General features: G+C 36.9%; 1 protein-coding gene across 2 annotated transcripts in view; it reads right to left on the minus strand.

Moving 5' to 3' along the window:
- GNPTAB (N-acetylglucosamine-1-phosphate transferase subunits alpha and beta) overlaps positions 1-27,784 on the minus strand; it is a 97,313-nt gene that overhangs the window by 16,561 nt on the left and 52,968 nt on the right. The window contains exons 8-18 of one of the 2 annotated variants that reach the window (XM_056798765.1): positions 22,170-22,331; positions 21,579-21,758; positions 20,919-21,089; positions 16,967-17,090; positions 15,155-15,358; positions 13,154-14,250; positions 11,730-11,929; positions 10,935-11,154; positions 9,562-9,675; positions 4,277-4,312; positions 3,658-3,687 (exon numbers count right to left, since the gene is read on the minus strand). In XM_056798765.1, coding sequence (XP_056654743.1) covers positions 3,658-3,687; positions 4,277-4,312; positions 9,562-9,675; positions 10,935-11,154; positions 11,730-11,929; positions 13,154-14,250; positions 15,155-15,358; positions 16,967-17,090; positions 20,919-21,089; positions 21,579-21,758; positions 22,170-22,331 — 2,538 coding nt within the window. The remainder of the gene's footprint in view (positions 1-3,657; positions 3,688-4,276; positions 4,313-9,561; positions 9,676-10,934; positions 11,155-11,729; positions 11,930-13,153; positions 14,251-15,154; positions 15,359-16,966; positions 17,091-20,918; positions 21,090-21,578; positions 21,759-22,169; positions 22,332-27,784) is intronic. The other variant, XM_001373258.5, reaches the window with a different exon arrangement.

Genomic DNA, 27,784 nt, shown 5'->3' on the forward strand with positions numbered 1-27,784 from the left:
TAGGCGATATAAAAACAACATATACTAACAAAAAGAGAATATCAGAAAAATAAGTAAATACATACATACACACACACACATATATGTATATATCATATTTAAGAAACTAATGCCAAGGTGTGTGGTGGATATGGATACAACATTAGGATCTTCCCCAAAAAATTGTGCTCAAGAACATCATCAAAGAAACAAATGAGTAAAAACAATGGGCTGGCCATGTGGTAAGAGCAAGGGATACTACTAGGCAAGGATTCTATTGATAATCTTATACTACCAGCAGACAGTGAAGAAAAGCCCTGGCAATAAACTTACAGGATATGGTGGAATAGTAAAAAGAGAACCACATCTGGAGTCAGTTCTGCTACTTACTTTATGTTTGACCCTGGGCAGATCAAGTAATTTCTTTGGGCCTCAGTTTCCTCAACTGTAAATTGAAGGAGTAGGACTGAATGATCTCTAAAGTCCCTGCCAGTTCTAAGTTTATAATCCTAGGAAACAGAGATGAGAAATACAGAATGGGCATGGATGAATTATAATCAGCATTCTAGAGAGAACATTCATACTGAGCATCCTAAAATGGATTCTATCTCTGTCCTTATGAAGGAGATGAGAGATGTGGGCTTGATGACATAATAGGCTAATTAGACTAAGAACTGGGTGAATTACTGGATCTCAGAAGCAGTCATTATTAGGCCTCATGTAGAATGCTTTCCACAGCTGTCATTGGTTTCATGTTGCTTGACAGTTTTATTAAGAGCTTGGATAAGGGTATAAATGGCATATTTATCAAATTGGCAAGGTGACAATGCCAGGAGGGATGGCTAACATGCTAGAAGACAGTAAGGGGACAAAAAAGATCTCAAGTTGCTATGCTGTTGACTTAAATCTAATGAAGTAAAATTCAATAGAGGTTTATAAACATTCAAAAAATGAATTGTACAAGTACAAAATGGGAAAGGTGATTAATCTGAAAAAGACTTAAGAGATTTTAGTGGGCCAATAGTGTAACAGAGAAGAACAAGAAGCTAGCAGGCTCTTGGGGGAGGTAGAGTATTTAGAATCATAAAGGTCATAAAGGCCCTCAGCAGTGTGGTGCTGAGCTCTCAGATTCCCACTAATAAACTGGATAATACTCACAGGATGGGGAAGAACCTGGAAATCAGGCTACATGAAGATCTGAGGAGAAGCTCATGGATGTTTTTTTGGGGAAGGGAAAATGTAAGGGAGTGTATACTGTCTTGAAGTCCTTCCAGTGGAAGGATTAGAATTGTTCTGCATAGTCCCAGAGGAGAGAAGCAGAAGGGTAGTAGTTGCCAAGAGACAGCTTTGGGCTTGAAGTAAGGAAAATTTCCTCCTTATGGTAAAAGTTGATCAAAAGTGGAATGGGCTCTCCAGGCAGTACTGGGTTTCCCTTCCCTGGGAGTCTTCAAGCTACTGTGCTACATTGCATAGCTTTGATTTATTTACTTCTTCATTTTTCTTAGTTGTTCCCATAGCTAAAAATAAGAGAGTGGAATACATGACTTTAATATTCCCTTTCAATACTAAAACTGTCCACAAGATTTTAAATATATATATTAAAGGCAGGGTTAGCTTAGCCAATGTCTACCCTAAGTGTCTAGTATACTACTATGAGCTTTAGATAAGACTCTTTGAAAAAATACTTGTTAAAACTTTTGGTCAAGATGGCAGAGTAAATGGGATCAATGCAATTCAATTAAAACCCATGTCCTCTAGGAAAGATAAAACAAGAGTACCACAAAGAATAATGATTAGGGAACAAAAAAAGCTTCTAGTGAGTAGCTTCATCAGGCCTAAATCAGTAAAAGAGAGCACCCAGAAGGTTGTAGGTCAAAAAACCAGAACACTGGCCATGAAGCCTAGCAAGATTCAGAAAAATCAGCTATCAGTTTGTAGGTCTGAGGTACTTTAAGAATTTGTAGCTCCTGACCTGAACTGTCCCTGACAGACTTGGGTAACTCAGTACTCTGCACCCAGAAGGATAAAGGGGAACCTTGGAGCTGCTAACACAATGCACATAACAGAACATGGCAGAGGGGAGGGCCAGTAACAGAACCTTAGACAACATAAATGGAGACCAAATGGGGCCCACTATCCCACCTAAGAAAGTAGGAGCAGATAGAGTATGACCTCAGAAAAAAAAGGCTTGAAATATGAATAGACAAAATATGAAGGCATCAATGATAAAGAAATTATGTGTATCCAGTGGTCTGCAGGGCATAAACTTAGAAAAAGATAATTAACTCCATAGTGAATATAGACAGAGTCTCAGATAAAGATATGGTTTGTCCACTAGCTCTATCAGCATTCCTGGAAGAAATGAAAGAAGTCAAGAAATTATAAAATAAAATGAGAGCTGCAGATCAAAGAACTGAAAGGAGAATAAACAGTTTAGTAAAGAATGTGCAAAAATCAATGAACCATGTAAACTGTAGAAAACTAAGACTACCCTCTATTCTGTCCACAAGCCCTCCTATGGTCCCATATATCACATTCTAAGGAATCATAAGTGAAAATTGTCTATACCTATTATAACTACAGGGCAAAGTAAAAATAGAAAGAACAAGTCACTTACTGCAAGAAATACTAAAATGAAAATTTTCAAGAATGGTATAGCCAAAATCCAAAGCTTCTGAATAAAAGAAAACAATTCTGTGAGTAGCCAAAAAGAGTTTGCATACCAAGGGATTACAGCCAGAATTAAATAAGACTTGATAGCTACCATTTTAAAGGACAGGAAAGACTGAAACACGATATGACAAAAGATAAAAAACATTTAATCAATAATAATGTACTTAGTAAAACTGAGTATAAACCCATAGGAGGAAAAACAGGCTATTAATGAAAAAGGAAACCCAAGCATTCCTGACCAGGGCTGAAGACAAACACAAAAACCAAGAGAACCCAAAAAAGGTAAACTGAGCAATTGAAAAGGTCTGATAAAATGAGTTTTTATTATGGGATATGAGATAAATTCACCTATAAAATGGAAAAAAAAGCAGAATGGACCCAGAATGCAGAATCCAATGATATGTTATTTACAGAAAACACTTTGTATTAGAGGTCTCAATAGAATTTATTATGCCTCAAGTCAACTCAAAAGAGCAGAAATGGCGACCATGATCTCAGACAAGGCAGGAGTTAAAAGAGACATGATTAAAAGAGATAAACAAAGAAATTACATTATGCATAAAAAGTACCAATGACAACAAATTAGTAACAACTAGTGATCACTAAATGAGAAGAAAAAGGAATATACATATTTCATAACTGAGCATGGATTCTTTACAAAAATGACCATGTATTAGGGCATAAAAACCTCACAAACAAATGCAAGAGAAGAAAGATAATACCCCTTTTATAAACCACACAACATAATAAAAATTACATTAAATAAAAGGTCTTTCAAGAAGGCATAAAAAAAACTAGAGATATCAACTTTGATTATAACATATTGATCTTATAATTATATCAATAGATGTAGAACAAGGTTTTGACAAAATAGGCTCATTTCTTCTAAAAATGCTAAAAGGCAAAATGGGTCCTTTCCTTAATATAGTCAATATCTCACACACACACACACACACACACACACACACACACACTTCATTAAAAATGACAAAGAGGTAAACATACCAAAACTTTAAAAATGCAGCCAAAGAAGTCCTAAGGGAGAAAATTTATATCTCTAAACATTTTTATCAACAAAAGAGAAAGAATAGATCAATGAATTTAGCATGCAATTTAACCCAATTAAAACACCGAACACATTCTGAAAATCAAAGAAGAAATCAAAATTGAAAGCAAAAACCAAAACCAACAAAATTGATAAAACATTAGCTAGTCTTACTAAGAAAGAAGAACCATATAACCAATCTTAAAAATTTTAAAAGAAGAAACTATAACAGATGAATAAATAATGGAAAATTTCAGAAATTATTTTGACCCAAATATACCTGCAATTCTGACCATTTAAATGAAATGAATTAATGCCTACAAAAGCATTAAATATTAATTTTTAGATTAATTTTAAATACTAAATGTCCATGTTAGCAAAAGGAAAAATAGAGAATTTAAATGACACACCTCAGAAAAACAAACTGAATAAGCCATAAATTAGCTTCCAACGGAGAAAAAAAAAAACCCAACCCAGGACCTGATGGATTTAAAACTGAATTTGACCAAATGTTCAAAAAAATATGAATTCCAATATTATAGCAACTGTATGCAAAAATAGGAAAAGAAGGGATCCTACCAAATTCCTTCTATGATACAAATATGTTCTTGATACCTAAACCAGAGAGAGAAAAATCAGAGAAAGAAAACTAAAGACCAAGGGCTAATGAATATTAGCACAAATATTTTAAAAGCAACTATGTCAACAAATCAAAAAGATTATACATTAAGACCATGTAAAATTTATACCAGGAATGCAAAGTTGATTCAATATTAAGAAAATTTTGAACTTAATAGATCATATCAAATAACAAAAATCACATATGAATAGATGCAGAAACGCTCAACAAAATACACCACCTCTTTCTGTTTAAAAAAACAAACAAACCCCTAAATAGCATAGGAATAAACAGGACTTTACAAGTTATGATAAATAGTATCTATCTAAAATCAAGACCACACTAGCTTTATATTTAATGAAAATTAACTAAAGGCCTTTCCAGTAAGATCAGACATAAAGTGAGGATTCCTTTTATTAGCTTATTCTTTAAATATTATTACTAGAGATCCTGGTTATAGCAATAAGACAAGAAAAAGGAATTGACAGAATATGGGTAGGCAAAAAAGTAAACAAAATTAGCATTTTTTGCAAATGAAAAGGTCTACATAGAAAATTATATAATCAACTAAAAGATTAATTGAAACAATTGGTAACTTCAGCAAAGTAGTATTATAATACAAAATAAACTTCATCCAAGTCCGCCAGCCTTTCTATAGACTACTAACAAAACCAAGCAGGAAGAGATTTTTTTTAATTCCATTTTTTAAATTCCATACAACTAAAATATGTATAAAATAAATTTATGCATGTACCTGCCAAATCACACAGGAACTGCATAAATAAAACTATAAAGCATTCTTTACAGAAATTAAGACAGATAGCATCATCCTATGATAATAGTACCTACATTAATTTACTTATTTAGTGCTATACCAATCAAATTTATAAAGTACTTTAAAAGGCACAAAAAAAACAATGAGAATAAAGCTTGTCTTAAAAAATATGGTTAAGATTCTCAAGAGAAATAATGGGGGAGGGGGGAGGTGTCAGGAAGAATGTCTTAAATATCAGATTTCAAACTATACCACAAAGCAATAATGATCAAGACTATTTGGTATTGGTCAAAAAATAGAAAAGTTAATGAGTGCAACAGATTAGTTATAGAATAGAGAACCAAATAAATATAGTAACAATGCTTAATAAAACCAGAGACTAACTACTGGGTAAAGATTATATACAACAAAAAATGCTGGGAAAACTGCAAAGTAATCTGGGAAGAAAATTAGGTTTTGAATAGCATCTCACATTTTATACCATGAGCTCCAAAAGAATACATGGTCAATACACGAAAGGCCACATTACAAATAAATTAAGAGGTTTGAGGAAGAAAATGCCTTTGTGCCAACTTTGAAAAGGGGTAAGTAAAGTTTGTGACCAGTCAATGGAGTATTCTAATTATATAAAAGTGAAAACAATAAAAGAAATGCAGTTAAAATTAAAAGATTAACAATAAAGTGCTTAGCATATCATTTATTTTAGCAAACAATTTTATTAAGTACCTCTTAAATTCCAGAAACTGTGCTAAGTGCCTTACAAATATATCATCTCATCTGATCCTTACAACAACTCTATTGAGCCCCATTTTACAGTTGAGAAAACTGTGGCAAGCAGAGGATAAATGATTTGCCCAGGGTCACTAGTTAATTTCTGATGCCAAAAATTGAACTCAGGTCTTTCTGACTTTACATCCATTATCCTATGACAATGGTTATTAATATACAAAATAAATGAGGCACTGATTCAAATATATAAGAATGACAGCCATTCTCCCAAGATCAAAGGTACTGATCAGGGAGTTTTCAAATGAAGAAATCCGAGCAATCAATGGACATATGGAAAAAAAAAAAGCTTCAAATCACTAGATAATTATATATGTAAATTAAAACCCTAAGGTTCTACTTCCATACTTATCAGCTCAGGAAAAGATGACAAAAAGAAAAGGACAGAGTCCCTCATATCAATAAACTGTAAAGAGTAAAAGTACTTGGCCTATACTTCTAAAGACATTTTTTAAAAGGAGACAGAAAAGAATTTCATGTATAAAAATTCTTATAGCACCTTTTTATTTCTTTTTTGGTTGCGGCAAAGAAGTAGGTGCCTATTGACTAAGAAATAGCTAGCTGAACAAAACATGGTCTAGTAAAGAAATGGAACATGACTGATGAAATGACAAAAGGGAATCATGGGGGAACACCAATACAAAGGATAGAGTGAAGGGAACTGAGCCAGAAGAGTAATTTAAATAACACCATTATTGTAAAGAAAAAAACAACTTTGAAAGACTTTGGACCCTGATCAATATGTAGGCCATTTAGGACTCTAGAGGCCAGAGGACGAAGCCAACTCCCCATCTCTTTACAGACCCACTGTGGTGAATGTTAGGCATATGTTTGGGGGCATGGTAAGTATGTGGATTTCTTCTGCTTGACACTGCTTATTTGTTAAAAGGATTGTGTATTTCTTTAAGGATAGAGGAAGGCAAGGAGTTAAACAACTATGGAATTTGTGATATGATGCAAAAGAGCACTGAACAACCATAGACTCTCTAGAATCTAGACTGAAAAAGGAATATGCTCCTGCTTCATTTATACCAATGAGGAACTGAAACTCCAGTATTATTGTTCTTTCTTCCATGCATATGGTCAAGTTAAGCAAAGAGTAAAAATATCAGTTATTTCCCAAATTAATGGGTAGACTTGTGATACTCAAGTACTACCATTTCCAGAAATCAGATAAAATCCTAACAAAATTTACAGGGAAGAACAAGGAAACCTGTTAAAGGGGAGGAACACTTGGAAAAAGAATTGATGACAGATATAAAGGAATGTGTATGATACAACAGATAGAATTAACTAAGGGTGAAAAACCTAAGCTTGACAGAGCTGTGATTATTGAAACTGTCTGATAGCAGACTTAAAAACACATAAAAGTAAATTAATGGAATTGAACAGAAAATCCAAAAATAGAATTAAATGTATGTAATAAATTAATGTTGGGTTTTGTCAAAAACTAAAACAAGCAAAAAGAACCTAGGGGAAAAAGCTAAATTCTTCTATGTATTTGAAATGTATGGGGGGAAATGGGTACAGATTTACAGCTCCTATCATATGCTAGCTGGCACAGTGAGTAGAACATCAGGTCTGGAGACAGATAAACTCAACTTCCTGAGGTCAAATACAGCTTCAGACACTTACTAGATAACTCTGGGCAAGTCACTTAACACTGCTTGCCTCAATATCCTTATCTGTAAAATGAGCTGGAAAGGGAAACAGCAAATCACTCTAGTATCTTTGCCAAAAAGAAAACCTAAATGGGGATCATGAAGTTAAGACAAAACTGCAACAACTGAAAAACAACAGCATATGCTACTCTGAACTCTACATGGATCAATGATCTAAGTGATTTTAAAATTATTTTTAAAGTAATTTCAATTTAAAAGTGATTTTAAACCTTTCTAAAATGGAAGTATATTCATCATATATGTGTGTTTATAATACAAATGGAATTGATTAATGATGACAAAATCAACAAGTTGAATTTCTATCAAGATAAAAGGAATATTTATGACAAAAAGTTCTACTTTCCAAAAAAAGAGATTAGGGGAAAACATTTGTGTTAAGTACATCTGATCAAAATCTAACATTCAGAATGAGGTACATATTTCTGAGAGTCACAGTCATTACCCAATAATAAGATAGTTAAGGGTTATAACCAACAACCTTTGAAGGAGGAAATATAGATTTTTAAGGACCATCTGAAACATTGATCACAATCTCAAATTAAGAAAAATAGAATCTGAAATAACTGTTCTCAAAATGGCAAAAATAACTAAAAATTAATGTTAATGTGGCTGGAGGGAAACAGATGCTCAATAACACTACTGGTATGACTATAGCAAATTAGAAATAAATATGGCAAAATAGTCATTAAGACACAAGGTGTAGCATGAGTGTACTTAGGGCTGGATTTGGAGGAAAGTAGACTGGAGTTCAAGTCTGGCCTCTTAAGAAAAAACATTTATGTGACTCTGGTCAAATCCCTTATTCTCTTGGTGCATCAGGCTCCAAGTTATAGATATGCTACTGATTTGTAATGTTGTCTTTAATTTGTAACATGATAAAGGGAGTTTCCAAAACCAGAGAGCCCTACATGGTTGAAATCCCAGGTGTAGAAACTACTATTCCCCAACAACTCATGCTTTTGGTGTTTGTTTAGTTTAGAAAGTGCTGTCCTCATACCCAGCCACCTTGTGTAACCTTCCGCTTTTATAAGCATGAATGCTTTCATTCATTCTCAATTTTTAGATGGAGTCCTGAGATACAGTAAACAAAGCAATGTGTTCTGGGTCACACAGTAAGCTGGGTGTTGAGGAAGCTACAACAAATCACAAACATGATCCCAACTTGTGCTATAGTAATGCTGGAAATACATCCTAGAGATAATAATAAAATAAAAAGTCTTACTGGTCTATAAATAGCCATTGTTGGGTTATAATAGCAAAAACCAGAAATACTCAATGACTAAATAAACTAAGATTTATTAACATTAACTATGCTATAAAATAAGTACTAGATGCACTAGAGGTACTTTATTATTTAGAGAAATTCAGCTGTGAATCTGCCTCTTACACAAATAACTGCCTTCTCTCCCAGTTCCCCTCCCCCTAGCCAAATGATCCATTTTGACACTTAAAATATTTGGATATAGGGCCCTTGGTAAGTAAGCACACTTGGATAGTCTATTCATGTAGAAATCCTTTTTTACTTATAATAAATCATTTACACTCTTATGCAAGTAGTGGTGGTTTTATTTCACTTCTCTAAGATGTTCTTATTCATAGTTAATTCTCATCTCTCCAAGGATTTATTTTACTGATAAACCTGGTGGATTTCCCATGATACATTTTAAATCTTGGCCATGTTTTCTCATTCCTTTTGGATACTTTTTGACCAACCCCCCACCCCACCCCAATTATTTGTATGAAATGCAAAGCAACTGAAATATCAATCTAAATAAAGGCTGAGAGGTGATGTAGCCTCTTGGGGAAAAAGGGAAACACAAGACACACCATTCAGACAGAACTGATTTTAGATTATCTAAGTCATGGCAAGGCATGACATCCTGCCTTGGATTGTCAGGGCAGTATACTATGGAAATGGCACAGAAACATTTGCCAGAGAAACCACTATTTGCTAAGCTTAAATCATAGTTATGAGAAATGTTGTCTTGGGAAATTTTCTTACCAGATTGGGGTCGTAGTAGGCTTCCTGGGTGGGAGGAATGTTGTTTATCTGAGTGACGTTAGTAGGAAGCATTTTAGAACAATTTATTAACATGTGCTCCAGACCTGTCAAATCCTAATATGAGAAAACAAGAGGGACAAACAAGTTAAAAGCATTTCAGGGACTAGTGGCATTTTTGAAAAATGCTATTTAATGGTATAGTGAAGCATCCAAAAATAGCTAATATCTTAAAAGTTGAACTTGTCACAAAGGTAAACCTCAAAAAACCATTAAACATTTAAAAAGGCAAAATAAAAATTGAAAAGTTATAAAGTAAAAAAAAATTTTAATAGGAAAAAGTACAGAGAGTTGGCTTCTAACAAGCCAACTTTCTAAGATTATAAATTGCAAAGCAGTAGCTGATCTGCACTAGTTGAAGGCATCTCACCTAGAAGAAGTTTCTTATCCCTGGGAAATCAAAGATCTGATCTCTCCCTTGCCCCTTCCTCCCAAGCTAGGAACAGAGGAATCCAAAGCAAATATTTCATAGCAGCCTCCAAATGGATGAAATCTTGAACATGGTTGAAAAAGAGAAAGAAGAAGCATGTGTTCCCTAACTTTGGAGGCTATGGCCCTTCTCTTTCAGATTTTACGTCTTCAGCTCAATTCACCTCCAATCTCTCTCCATTTTAGGCATGGACACTAGCTCTGCAGAGGATCTGGGCTCAAATATGGCACTGTGTGACTTTGGACAAGTCCTTCAATTGTCCAGGACCTCAGTTTATTCATCTATAAAATGGGTCTTTCAGGGTGCATCCCAACTGAAGTCTATGGATCTATCCCTGTCTAGAACAGCCAAAAGCTTGAATAAGGCAGGCCACAGAGTCCCCAGGTCTTCAACCCCATAAACAGGGCAGGAACACCTTTTAAAATGCATTTTTAGCAGTCAACTGCCAAGTTTTTTCCAGGAGATATGACTCAAAATCTGCCCTGCTAAAGAACCAAACAGAAAGACACAAACTTTTAAAATTATAGAGAATCTTTAACTTGGGCTATAATTTAATTTGGATTTAATTTAAAATTTTAAAAAAGGACAGTGGCAAGGATCTTTCTCCAACAAATACTCGTTACTTTTTGCTTGGGTCATCATGAAAATTTTATCTAGTGGAGGAAAAAAAGCAAAATCTTAAAATCTAAATTATCATTTTGCAGATATTTGCAGATAGTCCCTCCTAGCTCTAAATCTATAATATCATAGTATAAAATGTTAAATTATTTTTTTAACATTGCCCATAATTTTTCAAGTAAAACAAAAACATCCAAGTTCTTTCCTTCCCAGCACCCCTTTCCAAAATACAGTCGCTGCCCCCAGGAGAAACATCTTTACTTCATACCTGCAAGCTTAAAGGCAGGTCATGAATCCTCGTGGCTAATGTCCGAATCTCCCTGTCCGACAAGATGCCAGAATGGTCAGTATCAACTTCATCAAAAACCTGAGCAATGTTCAGTGGCTGCAGTGCACTCATGAGATAATAGAAATAAGAGAAGGCAAACTGCATGTCTTCAGAGTGGCGTACTTTGTGAACAGAAGTCTTGTCAAATTCTTCAGGAAACCTAGTCAGATATAATACAGGAAGTGAGAGCTGGCTACACACAGAATATTAGCATACCATAAAACGTGGAGAGGGCCAGGCCAAGAAATGGTATGCAACAGTTACAATAACATTAAAGATCAAACAATTACATCCTGTATGATTCTGAAGAGCAAACTTGGCCTTGAGAACAGATGAGAGAGGCAACTCACTCCTTTCATTGCAGAGGTGGGGACTATAGTTGTGGGATAATGCATATACAGCCAGATACAGGTGATGTGTCTGTTTTGTTTGACTGCTTTTCCTCCATCTCTTTCTTTTATATTATAATATTTATTATGTTTGTTTATACTTATAATTAATATTTATCATAAGAGATGACTTACTAGGTAGATGTGGGGAAGTGGCTGGAAGAGAAGGGTATATTTGGAATTGATGTAACAATCAAGATCTATTTTTTAAAAAGTGAAAAATAAAATCTATGTGGCATTAACATTTGCCTTGGTTTAAATGATGTGGTCAACATGCCACCAAATGTTCTTGCTACCAATCCAACCTAGCGAATGTTTAAGTCTAGAAACAGAAGCTTATACTCACATGTCCTGTAGTTCTTGCATAACAATGCGATCAATCATATGAGGCATATGGGCAGGGACCTTCCGAGAAGTGAATCCAAATTTGCTATTCAGAATTTTATTGACATATCGGAGAGAATCGGCAAATGTATCTTTTAGTTGTCTTCCAACAGACTTGCTCTCTGTGAAGTATAACAACTGTTTCTTTAATGATTCTTCTTCCTAAGAAAGTCATAAAAATATAAAAGAATGTAAAATGAAAATAACTGAATAGGAGAAAACTGGATGATATTTTTGTAAAAAGGAGTGGTAAGATTTAGTTGCAAAATAAATGAGAGATAGGAAGATGATCAGTGAAAGAAATACCTAACATTCTAAGATGAGGATCAAATGGTCTTGAGTGATACCTTAAAGCTGCCAGGGCAGCAGAAGGTACAGAGTAGTTTTACCAAGCGTCTTAAAGGGGGGTTGTTCCTAGATTAATCATATTTGCCAATGTTATTATTGACTAAATCTGCTTTTCTGTTGATACTGAAACCTGTATCTGTTCATGTCCTGAACAGTATCAGAAATCAATAAGGACAAGTTAAAAATTGTGCAGCTGTTAAAGATAAAAAAAAAAAAAAGATCCTAGTAGCTTAAAGGCAGAGAAAGAAGACTTCAACAGTACACTGGGAGCTACTATCCACAAATAGAGTGGAAACAATAACCCCACTTCATTTTAATAAGTCAGCAATGTTAAACAACTTAGAGCATAAACCTGAGATGTATGACAAGGTGTGCTGTAAGAACCTTGGACCTCTTGTCATAGACTGATCTCTGAGAAACCAAAGACTCCTAACATATTAGTGTTAGAAAGGTTCTCAGAGATCATTTAGTTCACAACCCTAATTAGGCAGAAGCAGAAACTAGGCCTAGAAAGACTTGCTTAGGTTTGCAGACCAGGACCAGCACTAGAACTTTGATGTTCTGATCCTCTGTCAAGTGATCTACTCTGCCCCAGAATACCTGCCTCTCATTTTGTGGCTAGAGAAAACAATTAGCCCAATTCCCCTTTCCTCTGACTTTCTTAAATCTTCATGAGAGGGAGGCAGGTGGGCAGTGGAGAGCAATGATAAAGAAGTGGCTTTGTAGTCAAGATGAGCTGGACTCACATCCTGCCACTAATGCATTATGAGCCTTACGAGTTAGTCACAGATGTTTGCTGGTAGAAGTTTCCTCCCTAAGAGTTGCCTACAATGAGATTCTAAGTCCCCCAAAATAAAAATGATCTGGCTGAGTCTAATTATTTATTGTCTTCATTCTTTCTCCTACTGTCTCTCTTCCTTAATCTCCATCTTCTGCATAAAGCCTGATCTGATCCCCTCAAGATTTAGTGCCCTGTGATAAATGTCCCTAGGTAGTATATGTAAGATGATCTCTTATCCTATGCTGAATGTGACTTACCTCGAGAAGATCTTGGAAATACTTCCTTTTTTCCCAAGGCAAGAAACCTGGATAGCTCCCAGCATATTGTTGAAGTTTTCTTCCAGGCCCTACTCCACCATTGCCCAGATCATCATCGGCGGTTTGCCCTTCGTTCAGCCCCTGTCTTCTACTCTCCTGTGCATTCCCTTTTGGCTCTTTTTCCTGGGCCATTCGGTCTTTTGGTGGAATAATGGTTATTCCTCTAAAGCCAACATTGTCTCTGACTTTCTGAGTTGAAGAAACAAATGCAGCTTTTGTCCAATCCTGAGGTAACATATGCTCCTGATATATGTTGCCCACCTCAAAAGTCCTGCCAGCCCCGTGGGCATGTGTGGACTCTGAAGGAGAAGCCATTCTCTTTGGGCCAGCAGCATTTTCTAAATTTTCTTTGGGGAGGTCAGTGTGATACTCTCTTTTCACTGGATCTTTTTCTCTTTTTATAATTTGGTTAGGTTTTATTTCAATGACTTGTGCATCTTTCAGAAATGGCCTCAGCAAAGCAGACTTGGACAGATTATATCCTTTCAGAGTGATGTCCCCACTCTCTAACTTTAAATCTAGGGTCTTCAAACTCATTTGGATTTCTTTTGGAAGTTCTGAGATATTTACAAGGGGTATTTTTATAGTTTCCTGAAATCTGTCTGCATGTTTCTTGTACTTTGGGAAGCGTTTTTCTTCTGGAACATCTTCAAATAGGATTTCAGCCTCTGGCAGAGCTGTGGTGGAGCTAGCCAGACTTATATGAGGCTTCTGCGTAGTGATATTGGGCTTCAGTTCTTCCCTAGTATCCACTTCTACTGTGATCTGCATTTTAAACTCTTTGTTGTCTTTGTTTTGAAATGTGAGGTTGAAATGTACAATGGTAGCATTCATTCCACTGTGCAGGATGAGGTGGATCGTCTTCCACTTGTTGGCAACTGAGGCATGGCGGATGATTGGATTGTCACTGTAGGCACCCTCAATTCCTCTTTTGGCTATCTCAGCAAAACTGAAATAGGGGAGGCATTCTCCCTTGGGGATAATGTAGTGAGTCTGGTTTGGGATGAGAGTCACCTTGTATAATTCACCAAAATGATCTAGAAAAAATATCATAACACTTGAATGTTTTGCACTGGTAGAGGAACTTTCAGTCCTTTTTAGTTCCCTCTACCAATGAAATCACAGAAAATAAGGGAGGGTTTTTTTCTTCCTTTCTCTTTACTTCTCACTGTGATCCTACAGGTAAGCTTAAAACTCTGGCCCATGTGCATATAGGCTCAAGAATGACTCTGCCATTTCCACCAGCGCCCCTAACAACCATTCCTTTGTATCTTATCACCTAAGATTCTCATCTTCATCCACTTCCAACTGGAAGTGATTCCTGCCAAAGAATTCCTTTGCCTTTCTTTGTGTTGGCCCCCTCAGACGCACTCAGCACAGTCTAACTTGCCACATATATGCCTATATGATATATTTGCCATGAAAATGTAAGCTCCTTGAGGGCAGGCAAAGGCACTCAGTATAGTGCCTTGAACAAAGCAGGTGCTTAAGAAACAACTAGCATACATAGAAGCCAGGAAGATAAGACACTATGCCAATATATTCCAAAGATCATTTTCAGCTTTCTGCACATTTCTAATATAATACATTCAAGTAAAATTATAGGATTATCAATATGATCCCATCCTGAAATTTTTTATCACTGTTAATTGTTTCTTAGTGTTTCTCATTTCTATTTATCTATATTTCTACCCACATCCCCTCAAATACTTTGAAAAGCTGAGGTAGACTACCTGTATAAAATAATTAAAAACCAGTTATAACAGAAAAGACACTTGCTTAGTTTCTACATTATTCTAAAGGAACTGTGTTCTCTTCTCGGTTCCAACTCAGAAATGTATATTGTAGCCAAAATGAAATTTTACAGAGAAATAATCCTTTACAAAAACCACTTAACACTTAAAACAACATATTCAACACTTCTCTCAACAGGCTACGTACCTTGCCCACAGTCACCAGCATCAAACCCACAAGACAGCACATTGCATGCCTGATCACAGAACTTATCAGCAAGCCAAGAATTGGCACATCCCTGGTTACAGTAAGAGATACCACTTATTCCACCACCAAAGTGCCAGGGCTGTCCAACCACCCCCACGCCATGGCCACCTCCTCCACCAGCATATCGACTGTTGCCACTGTTGCCTGAAAGAGAAAAGGCTAATTGTCACCATGCTCTTTTGAAAATGTAAATGAACTTATTTCTGTTCTTGGAACTTGACTTCCTCTCTGTTCCTCATATGTGATGAGACTCATTTCCCATCTCCATGTCTTTCACATGATAGCATTCAAGTCTAAAAGGTACTTCCTTCCTTGCTTACCTCTACTTAATAGCATCCCTCTTTTCCTTCAAGATATAACTTATGTACCACCTTCTGTGAAGCCTTTTCTGATTTGCCTCAATTGCTAGAGCCCACCCTGCCCAATTATCCCCTATTTATTCTTTTTAAATTTATTCTGTATATGGGCATAGGATTTGGGATTTTGGTTTTTAAAAGATTACTCTATTACAAAAATGAATAATATGGAAATAGGTATTGAATGATAATACATGTATAACTCAATGGTATTGCTCGTCAGCTCTGGGAGGGGAAAAAGGGAGGGAAAGAACATGAATCATGTAACCATGGAAAAATACTTTAAATAAACCATTTTTAAAAATAAATAAATTCATTTATTCCCAATGGACTTATTATTTGCACCTGTCTGTCACAAAAGAATGAAAGACCCTTGGCAAAGCAGTTCATTCTCTGACCTTGTGTCCCCAGGTCTTCACCCACAAAATGCCTACAGTATGTTAGCTGATGACAGCAATACAATATAGCAGAAAGAACCCTACGTTCTAGTCCTGATTCAGGTGCTTTCAAAGTATGTGACTATAGCAGATTCCTTTGTCTCTTGATTCTCAGTTAATTCATCTGTAAAGTGGACAGAATGTAACTCCTTCACTCTCTTATATCACCAGGTTGTTGCGAGGAATGTGCTTTGTTGTGGCTGTTGTTCTGTTTTGGAGAGATTCTGGAGAGATGTGCCATTTCCTTCTCCAGCTCATTTTACAGATGAGGAAACTAAGGCAAACAGGCTTAAGTGACTTGTCTAGGATCACACAGCTAATACATACCTCAAGGCTAGATTTGAACTCAAGTCTTCCTAATTCCAGATTATCTAGCTATGCTTTGTAGAGCCTAAAGCCACTGCACAATCTTTTAAAATTAATTGCAATTTACAAGAAAGAACACTATCCACATTCCGAGGAAAAACTGTGGGAGTAGAAACACCGAAGAAAAACAACTGCTTGATCACATGGGTCGATGGGGATATGATCGAGGATATAGACCCTAAATGATCACCCTAGTGCAAACATCAAAACTATGGAAATAGATACTGATCAAGGACACATGTAAAACCCAGTGGAATTGTGCATTGGCAATGGGAAGGGGTGTGGGGAGGGGAGGGAAGAATATGATTCTTGTAACCAAAGAATAATGTTCTAAATTGACTAAATAAAATTTTAAAAATCAATTGCAGCAATCTCTGCTCAGTATTGGAGACATTCCATATTTACTAACTTATTAAATAAACATGAAGGTTTCTCAGATTCCAAGCCAATATGGGGAAAACCCCTTCTGAATAAAATGTGAGACTAAAGGCTGGAATATTTTGGATAGCTCCACAAGCTATAATGTTGTTTTATAATTATAAATAAGAAATTGATGATGAATACCAATGAATTGCTTTTGAACCCATTCTTACCAATGCAATCTCCTCCATCCCAATCACATGCTGAATTATTACAAGCTTTATCACAGTAACCATCTTTAATCCAGGATCCAGGGCAGCCCTCAGCACAGTTGGGAACTGGCCAGGTCAAGTAAACCTGAGTGAAAATAAGAAATGTCTTTAACTTCTAATACCTTTATCAACAGGTCAAGACTCCTAAAAACTACCTATTGAACACACCTGGAAAAAGTCAAGCACTAGATGTCATTGAGTCTTAATTATCCCAAAGCTAAATATTGACAAGTTTGGCTTCTAAGTTCATTAACAGCAAGTAAAGTATTTGGTTTAGCTCCTTGTTCTGTTGGTTACCCTCCCTTCCTCCCCTTTTCCCTCTCCCTCTCTCTCCCTCTCCTCTTCTCTCTCCCTCTCTCTCTTTGTCTCTGTCTCTCTCTGTTTCACTCTGCCTCTCTCTGTCTCTGTCTCTGTCAAGCTTCCTGGGAGCGCTGATGAGCTGTTTCTGCTGGTGTTTTGTTTCACTCAGAACGGAGCCATTTACTTGCATCAAGTGTCATTATAAGGGAACTAGACAGATTGCCAGCTCTTCTTGAAAGTGCAGAATCCAACTTGTTGGAAGATAGTACCTACAGAGCCTACCGCTGTCCCCAAAGCATCCCTGACAGATGGTGGTGCCCGAACACTCCCACTTTCCCATGAAAAAGACCTCGCTTCTGTCTTCCTAGTGACTGCACCACACTGACACATTCTATAGAGACCTATGGAGTAAGACTGGCTCACCCTCCCCCTTCCAAACAACAAGCCTTTAGAGAGCTGAAATAGTTAACCATGAATTCCCTGGTTCCAAATCTTTCCATTTCCTTCAGTCTCCCACAGACATGGCTTTGGGTCCCCACGCCACCTTAGTCCCCCTCTTCAGCATCTCACACAAAGGGCAGTTCCAAGAAATAAGCCATTCGGTCTAATCAAAGTTGCTAATTTCTATTCTGGCTCCTCATCCCCAGGCTAGTGTGGAGCTATGGTAGGACTGTCTCCTTTTTCTGGATGTTCTATTGCCCTGAAAGCAGGGGACTTATCTCAGGGGCTCCTAGAGAGTCCTCTTTCCTTTCTGACTCTTCAGGCTTTCAAGCTGTGTTTGAAGTTGACTAACCCACCCCTTACCCTCAAATTTTTTTAACTCTACTTTCTGTACTAGTAACCATTCCATGACAGAAGGGAAAGGGCTAGACAACTGGGATTAAGTGACTTGCCCAGGGTGACAGGGTTAGGCAGTATTTGAGACCAGATTTCAATCCAGGACCTCCTAACTCCAGGCCTGGCTCTTTATCTACTCTACCACTTAGTTGTTCCTTCCCAAGTCTTTTTCAATTGAACTGGTGCCAAGACCAACATTTTGTTCTGGAGTCCTTTAGGTACCCACAGGCAGGGTTTCATATTTCCTTGTAAACTGCATCATGTAACAAATAGTCTATAGTTTTAGTCTGTTGGAATCACTGGATAAAAACTAAAGGTATTTTAGAGGTCATTCCACTTGTTTTAATGGTGAAGAAAGGGAATTGGAGAGATTCAATGATTGGCCCCAGGTAGAGTTGAGATGTGAACTCAGGTTCTTGGGAACAGGAAGGCAGCATGGTGGACAGACCAATGTATTTAGAGAGTGCTAATCCTGCCTCAAACATGAGTTGACGAGCTGTGTGAACCTGGCCAAGTCCTCAGTTTACTCATTGTAAATAATGGGGAATCCTCTATAATCCCTTCTAGCTTTAAATCTATGATCCTTCAGTGACTAAATCCAGCATTCCTTCCACTGCATCATGCTATCTCCTTTTATGATTAAAAATGTAAGGTTCAAGAGGGTGATTTATTTGGTTCTTTAAAACAATTACTTTTCTCAATCTCATACAGAAATAAGGGTGGATTAATTTCCCTTAAATGGACAGGGAGATTTGCTGGTTCTCATTAACTCTGGTCAGGGTTTATAACTTAAATTCCAAATCACAATTTGCTTTTGTGAGCCCCAAAACTCAGAGAAAATTTGTAGTTCTTCCTTCTCTCTCATTTTTGTTTTAGAGCCTTCAAGAATTTCCTTACAAAAGACAGATTAGATCTTAGCAGGCTTAAACAAAGCTATTTGCTCTGGGCTCTGATGTCCTCATTTATAAAAACAATGGGGCTGGCCTTGGTTCCACTAGCTCTATTACTCTATAGGTATATTCTGATCTGGGTGCTTTTTCTCCTATTCCCTCAATAGCCAATGCAATTTTGGGGACCTTTAAAGGTAGGATCATGATCACATTACACAAGATCAAGCATGTGAGAACTTGTCAAGGTACTCACACTATAATGGGCGTGGGCAAGCTGGATTTCACTTCAATCAGAAATGAATACAAATAATCTAATTATATTCAAGTCTTCCTAAACTCCCTATATACCCAAACCTCATTAAAAAAAACAAAACAAAAAAACTATTTTTCCCTGGAAATTGAGACTATTCTGGAAAATCTGTGACCTCTGGTTGTTGTAGGTAGATGCAATCCTGCCTTATGGTTAGTGAATATTTAGATGAAAGCCTATTATTTGCCCTTTCATCCTTAAAATTCTATCATAAATCTGATCAGAAACTCTTACAGTTGCTAGGGAATTGTGAGTATTTCTCCCATGTTAAAAGTCCTTTGTTCACTAATACACAGTTAGTGGAACTATGAACTGATATAACCATTCTTTGAGAGCAATCTGGAACCAAGCCCAAAGAGCCATAAAACTGTGCATGCCCTTTGACCCACCAATATCACTATTGAGTCTGTATCTCAAAGAGATCAGAGAGGGGAGAAAAGGTCCTACTTGTAACAAAAGTATTTTATCAGCTCTTTTTGTGGTGGCAAAGAACTGGAAATTGAGGAGATGCCCATCAATTGAGGAATGACTGTACAACTGTGGCATATGGTTATAATGGAATACTATTGCACTATAAGAAATGGCAAACAAATCTAGGATAAATGAATTTAGCAATCTAGTGGTTGATAAACCCTAAAGTCCTATCTTTTGGGATAAGAACTCATTATTTGGCAAAAACTGCTAGGAACACTGGAAACCAGTAAGGTAGAAACTAGATATAGATCAATATCTCATACCTTATACCAAGATAAGGTCAAAATGGATATATGATTTAGACATAAAGGTTGATACCATAAGTAAATTAGAGGAACACAGAATAGTTTACCCAGCAGATCTACAGAGAAGGAAAGAATGTATAAACAAGGGATAGAGAGCATTACAAATTAAATTAGTAATTTCATACTAATTTATGTTTTTATTTGGGGGCTCTGGTTTTATATGAGTATTCTTTTATAAAAATTACCAAAATGAAAATGTTTTTCATATTAATACATGTATAACCCAGATCAAATTGCTTACCATCCCATGGAGGCAGGAAGGAAGAGAGAGGGAGAAACAATATGAATCTTATAATTTTGGAAAATGTATGTTGAAAATTATTACATGTAATTGAGAAAATAAAATATCTTTTTTAAAAAATGAAGAAACCTATGGATTGGAAGTCATCAATTTTAATGGCATAGGATTTCTCTCTTTGTGTAGACATTCCTGTTTTTGTTAGACTAAGTAGGGTGGAGTAATCTAAAGTTCACAATAGAAGGAACTTAGAGGAACAAGATCAGAGTGGATGTAATAAATACAAAACATTTGGGAGATATTAATTTTCAGTGTCCCATGGTAATTTTTATTCTGATATCGTAAGCTGTGATGGTAAAGTTCCTTCTAAGACCCTCGGCTAAGGAAAGTTTTGACCTCTCTGTTCCTAACAGATGATTTCATTTACTATTATGGCAAAAAGTTATTAGCTTGTGACCAGCATTTAGATGATGCATTAAAGTGATTCAATAAATGCTTACTCAACTGACCTATGGTTTGACTTCTCATCTAGGTAGAGATTTCATTCCTAGTTGCTCACCTTTTGACCTTTGGAGTGACTGTAAAAATCATCTGGCCAAACGTCCTTCCCAAACATTACATCGTCATTTAAGTAAATAAACTTCTGGGACAGCCCTTCAATCCGATGAATGTGGCTTTCAATAGCAGGGGAGCTAAAAGTAGGCAAATGACTCAAATTCTGAAATACCTCCTATGAAGACAAGACAAAGGGTTGGTTAATGCTGATGTTTTAGTAAAAGACTCAATACAAGCCAACATATTTTTCATAGTTCCCCTAGCAATTATTCAAGGATAAATCTTCCTTTACTTAAAGGAAACCTTTCTACCACCAAGGGAGGGATTCCCTTAAACTCCTTCCCTTTGGGGCATGTCCCTATGAGGACTCTCTCCCCACTTCACCACTTAGGCCTTCCACTGCCTTGCCTAACTGTTGATCTGATGCCCAAGTACCAATCACAGAGCAAGAGATAAATTGAGCTAAAATCCAAATGTAAAGACTACCTATATGAGGCAATCTTTGCAATACCATATTAAGACAAAAAAAATTGGCATAGACATGAATGCCTTGGGAGCAGGGTTACTTTTACTGTCTTTGTATTCTGAGCAGCTGAAAACAATGCCTGGCATACAAGAGGTGCTTAACAAATGCTTGGTGATTGACTGATTGAAGGACATTTACCTGATGAGTTACTATGGTTATACGAGGGTTGTCAAGATTCAGCCAGGAAGGGATCTGTCCATTGGTTACGATGAATATATTTCTCACCCATGGGGCATGCTTCTCTATGGACCTCAAAGAATATCTCAGCTCTTCATTATCTTCAAAACGGCTGGCAGAAATATCTTCATCCTGTTTAGACTTCAAGAAGAATTCAGCTTGTTTTAAGTTACCTCAGAGACACTTCCATCATGGGGTTGAGAAGGGAAAATTTTACAGAAATGGAAGTTTGGGTTATAACCTACATCAATACAGATAGTGGACCTGCACAGAGGGGTGTCCTATCAGGACATGAAGAAATAGTTCTCTTCTTATGGGTTCACCCTGGCCTCAGGACTCTTCCTCCTGACATGGTGACCCAATTGCTTCCTACTGAAGTTGAAATTGGAGGCAGGAAGAGAATGGGAACCTAAACAAGTAAAAGTATCTAAATATTTATTGGTCTACTGTAGAAGGTATTATGTGCCACATCTAGGTAATTCTTAATTTTTTCTTTTTAGGCCCTTGATTCTAATTACTAGTAATACTTCAAAATCCCCATTCATTCCTTACCTGACTGATGGCACTGAGATCCCATAACAAATAGGCAGGACTGAGAGTCAGCTCTTTTCCATCAATGGTCATGTTCTTCTTAGCTTGCTTATTCAATTCCTGGAAACCCCTTGGGTTATTCAATTTCAGAAGAGCAACACTGGCTTCTGAATACAACTGCAACTACACAAGAACAAAATGGCATCAGAAAAAATTTTCCAGAATAATGTTCTAAATTGACTAAATAAATAACTTACAATAAAAAAAAGTTTCGAGGGAGACAAAGAGTCACCTCAGACTTTTAAAATTCTAGTTTTCAGTGTATTTCCTCAATACAGTTAATGGTGAAGAAAGAATCCCCGAAGAAATAAATGCTGGAATCAGCAACAGTGGATCAGTCCACTGGCTATAGAGACCCTGTCCTCTCCTGTGGAATTGTTCAGAGTAGAGATAACAAAAGGATGGTCAAACTGGGTTCTGAATAGCAAACCAAAGTGTAATGGCTGCTTGCAGGCAGAGTCAGGGGCCTGCTGAATAGCTTCATGGTGCACATAGAGGTCCACATGGACTGCAAGGTAAGGTTCAACTGACACCAACATTAGCAGTCTTTAGGGATGCGACCAAAATGAATTCCATGAAGGGTGAACATGTGTGTTGTTTTGTTTCAGTTTGTCGTAAACTTTCACTTTCTGCCTTACTATCAATTCTAAGACAAAAGAGTGGTAAGGGTTAGGCAATCTGATTAAGTGACTTATTCAGGATCACAAAGCTAAGAAGTATGTAAGGCCAAATTTGAACCCATGCCCTCCCAATTCCAGGCCTGGAGTTCTATCCATTGTTGCCACCTAGATGCCCCAAATGTGTAAGGATCTCCAGAGGGAAAGGAATTCCAAAGTATATCCCAAAGAAAAGGCTGGACAAGAAAATAAGTTGATAATGGTGGTGGCTTAGTAGAGCTATTTTCAAAATTTATAATTTTCCTTTCCCTTTATACAGGGATATTAGTAGAGATCCCACTTTTCTTATTAGCCCATTATTAGGACATTTTAAAGCCTCACAAATGAAATAAAAATAGGAGAGTTCCTGAATTAATAAGTACAGGCTAGAAGAAAGGGAAAAACGAAGGGAAAGTTACCCTGCATGGCACTGACAAAGACAAAAACACTGCCGGAGTTATGGACAGTGAAAAATATGGAAAGGAGGAGCAGCAGCTCATCTATCAGGCAGGCACTGTGCTACCAACTGGGGATATAAAGACAAAATAATCAAAGAGCTCCTTCTATAGGAACAATGAATCAGGCATTCAATAGGCATTTTATTACTTGCCTGAGACAAAGCATTCAAGGTCTCTGCCCTCAAGGATCATACCTTCATGATCAAACAATACATAATTAAATTTTCAGTTAGTCAATTAATCCACAAGCATTCACTAAGACCATACTGTAAAATGGGCATGGGACATGAACAGGCAGTTCTCAGCCAAAGAAATCAAAACTATTAATAAGCACATGAAAAAGTGTTCTACATCTCTTATAATCAGAGAGATGCAAATCAAAACAACTCTGAGGTATCACCTCACACCTAGCAGATTGGCTAACATGATAACAAAGGAAAGTAATGAATGCTGGAGGGGGTATGGCAAAGTGGGGACATTAATTCATTGCTGGTGGAGTTGTGAATTGATCCAGCCATTCTGGAGGGGAATTTGGAACTATGCCCAAAGGGTGATAAAAGACTGTCTGCCCTTTGATCCAGCCATAGCACTGCTGGGTCTGTACCCCAAAGAGATAATGGACAAAAAGACTTGTACAAAAATATTCATAGCTGCGCTCTTTGTGGTGGCCAAAAATTGGAAAACGAGGGGATGCCCTTCAATTGGGGAATGGCTGAACAAATTGTGGTATATGTTGGTGCTGGAATACTATTGTGCTCAAAGGAATAATAAAGTGGAGGAATTCCATGGGAACTGGAACAGCCTCCAGGAAGTGATGCAGAGCAAAAGGAGCAGAACCAGGAAAACATTGTACACAGAGACTGATACATTGTGGTACAATCAAAGGTGATGGACTTCTCCATTAGTGGCAATGCAATGTCCCTGAACAATCTGTAGGGATCTAAAAAACACTATCCACAAGCAGAGGATAAACTGTGGGAGTAAAAACACTGATGAAAAGCAACTGCTTGACTACAGGGTTTGAGGGGATATGACTGAGGAGAGACTAAATGAAAACTCTAATGCAAATACCAACAACAGGGAAATGGGTTCGAGTCAAGAACACATGTGATAACCAGTGGAATCGTGAGTCGGCTATGGGAGAGGGAAGGGGGGGGGGGGGCGGGGAGGAAAAGAAAATGATCTTTGTTTCCAATGAATAATGTTTGGAAATAACCAAATAAAATGTTTAAAATTAAAAAAAAAAAAGACCCTACTGTAGGTCAGAAACTATGGATAGATACCAAACCAAAAAAACAATGAGAGATGTTAGGGATGAGCCTGGACACTTCTATCATTATCTAGGAAAGACCTAATCCAGCCAGAAGAAATCTAGACTTTTTAACTCTCATTGCAGAAGTCTCCAGGGCCTTAGGAGATAATGTGAGAAATAGCTGGACATACTGTTCACTTCCTCTCCTCTCCCCAAGATGAAATTCTGGTCCATTAGATCTTCAAAGAAGACTGATTTCTGATAATGAATGAACTATAATATAGAAGACTAGGTAGATATGTTTGTTTGGCAAGAGCATTGCCAATTGGATTTGAGGGGCTCTATCTGGGAATTTAAGGAGGGAATCAAATGTCAATTAAAATTTTAAAACATCTATTGTGGAAAGTGAAATGTATGACAAAGGATATTGGGGAAGGGGGCAGGAGAGGGTTGGGAATGTACCACTAATCCTTAACTTTCATAAGAAAATAAGAGGGAGGGGCAGCAAGGTAGAAGAGTGCCAGATCTAGCTTTGGGACACTCCCTGTGTGACCTTGGGCCAGTCACTTAATCTTGTTTGCCTAGCCTTTATCACTCTTTTAAGTATCCATTCTAACATGGAAGGTAAGGGTTTAAAAAAAAAAAGAATTGAACTTAAGCAGATGAGGTAATAGTTTTTTTAAAAAAGTTTATGACAAATTCTATACACTTTCAAAATCACTCTGCTTCCTTCCGATCTCTTCAGACAGAAAGTAAGGATTTTTTTTTTTTAAGATGAGGGGGCTTTTGGTCTTTTGGTCTGAACTGTAGCAAGGGTCTGTCCAGACAGCAAAGCATTCCCAGCTTTTAGCCCTCTTACACTGGCTTTCTGTTTTCAATTCCACCACTTGTCTCCTCTGTAATGATGACAGAACAGGCCATCTCCTTTGCCAAAGACTTCTTGGCTGGTGGCATCACCACAGCTATTTCTAAGACTGCTACTATTGCAGGTGCAGCATGGGAGTAAACAAATTGCTGTAGATAAGCAGATTAAAGGCATTATGAACTATATAGTCCAAATTCCAAAGGAACAAGGGATGCTCTCCTTAGTCTACTTTGGAATCTATGATACAGCAAAAAGTATGTTTCCAGATCCTAAGAACACTCATACGGTGATAAGTTGGATGATTGCACAAACAGTGACTGCTATAGCAGATGTGGTTTCCTATCCCTTTGATACAGTAAGATGGTGAATGATGATGCAGTCTGGGTGCAAAGGAGCTGATATCATGTATACTGGGACAACTGACTGCTGGAGGAAGATCGCTAAAGATGAGGGTGGCAAAGCTTTCTTCAAGGGTGCCTGGTCCAATGTTCTTAGAGGCATGGGTAGTACTTTTATACATGTCCTGTGTGATGAACTGAAGAAAATAATTTAAATACACCCAACCTAAAAATGGAAACAGTGAGTATAGATCATGTAGAATATTTAACCATACTTAACATTTTGGACCACTGATCTTCAAGAAATTCCTGTTGTCTTTTTATCCGGGCCAGGTTATGTTTGTAGAGGAGCCAGAAAAAACTCTTAGAAAAAGGGACTAATTTATTGTGATCCATTATTTACACAATGGAACTGATGATGATTAAGTATATTGATTCTATTAGTTTTGGGGAAAATAACAGTTACTGTGGGTCCAAGGAGGCAGATCAATTTAGACCATCTAGTTTTTGTAGGACCATAAATTTGTGTTTAAGTAATTTATTTAAAGGAAAAAATCCTATCTCCTGTTTGTACTTGGGCACTATATATACTAGTTTGCACAGCTGACTATTTGGCAGTTATGATGATCCATGTTGGGTACTCTGCTGTAAAACAATAAATACACAGAATACTCTTTAAAAAAAAACACAAAAAAAAGACAAGAGGTCCAAAGATCCCAGCTTTTGATATAAGAACTCACTATTACTTTTATTTTATTTATTATTTATTTTAATTATTTAAAAATTATTTCTAAAATATTTATTTATTTATTAAAAACTCTTTCGTCTTAGAATCAATACTGGATACTGGTTCTAAGGCAGAAGAGTTGTAAGGGCTAGAGAATGGTGGTCAGGTGACTTGCCTAGGATCTCACAGCTAGGAAGTATCTGGGGCCAAATATGAACCCAGGACCTCCCATCTCTGGGCCTGGCTCTCAATCCACTAAGCCACCCAGCTGCCCTCAAGAATTCACTATTTGACAAAAACTGCTGGGAAAATTGGAAAACAGTATGGAAAAAAATTAGGTTTAGATCAACATCTCACACCCTATATCAAGATAAATTCAAATTGGGTAAATGACTTAAATACAAAGAGGGAAACCATAAATAAATTAGGTGTACATAGAATAGTATACCTGTCAGATCTATGGGAAGGGAAGGAATTTAAGACCAAGCAAGAGAGAGAAAATTACAAAACATAAAATGAGTGATTTTGATTATATTAAAATTAAAAAGCATTTTGCACAAACAAAACCAATGCAACCAAAATTAGAAGGAAAGCAACAAGCTGAGAAAACATTTTTATAACAAAACTCTGACAAAAGGTTTAATTTCCCAAATATATAAGGAACTAAGTCAAATTTACAAAAAAAAAAAATCAAGTCATTCCCCAATTGACAGATGGTAAAGGGACATGAATAAGGAGTTCTCAGATGAAGAAATCAAACTATCAATAAGTGTTCTAAATCGTTCCTGATTAGAGAAATGCAAATCAAAATTGTAAGGTACTACATCACACCTAGCAGACTGACTAATATGACAGCAAGGGAAAATAATAAATGTTGGAGGGGAGGTGACAAAATTAGGATGCTAATGCACTGCTGGTGGAGTTGTGAATTGATCCAACCATTCTGGAAGGCAATTTGGAATTATGCCCAAACGGCCTTAAAAGAATGCATACCCTTTGGTCCAACAACACCACTACTGGGTTTGTACTTCAAAGAGAGAATAAGGAAAAATACGTGTACAAAAATATTTATTGCCATGCTTTTTATAGTGGCAAAAAAATGTAAAATGAGAGTGTCTCTCAATTGGGAAATGGCTAAACAAACTGTAGTATCTGATGGTGATGGAATACTATTGTGCTATAAGGAATGATGAACTAGGGGATTTCTATGCGAACTGGAAAGACCTCCAGGAATTGATGCAGAGAAAAATGAGCAGAACCAGGAGAACATTATACACAGA

This window comes from Monodelphis domestica, chromosome 5 (assembly GCF_027887165.1).
Source record: "Monodelphis domestica isolate mMonDom1 chromosome 5, mMonDom1.pri, whole genome shotgun sequence".
NCBI classification, from domain to species: Eukaryota; Metazoa; Chordata; class Mammalia; order Didelphimorphia; family Didelphidae; genus Monodelphis; species Monodelphis domestica.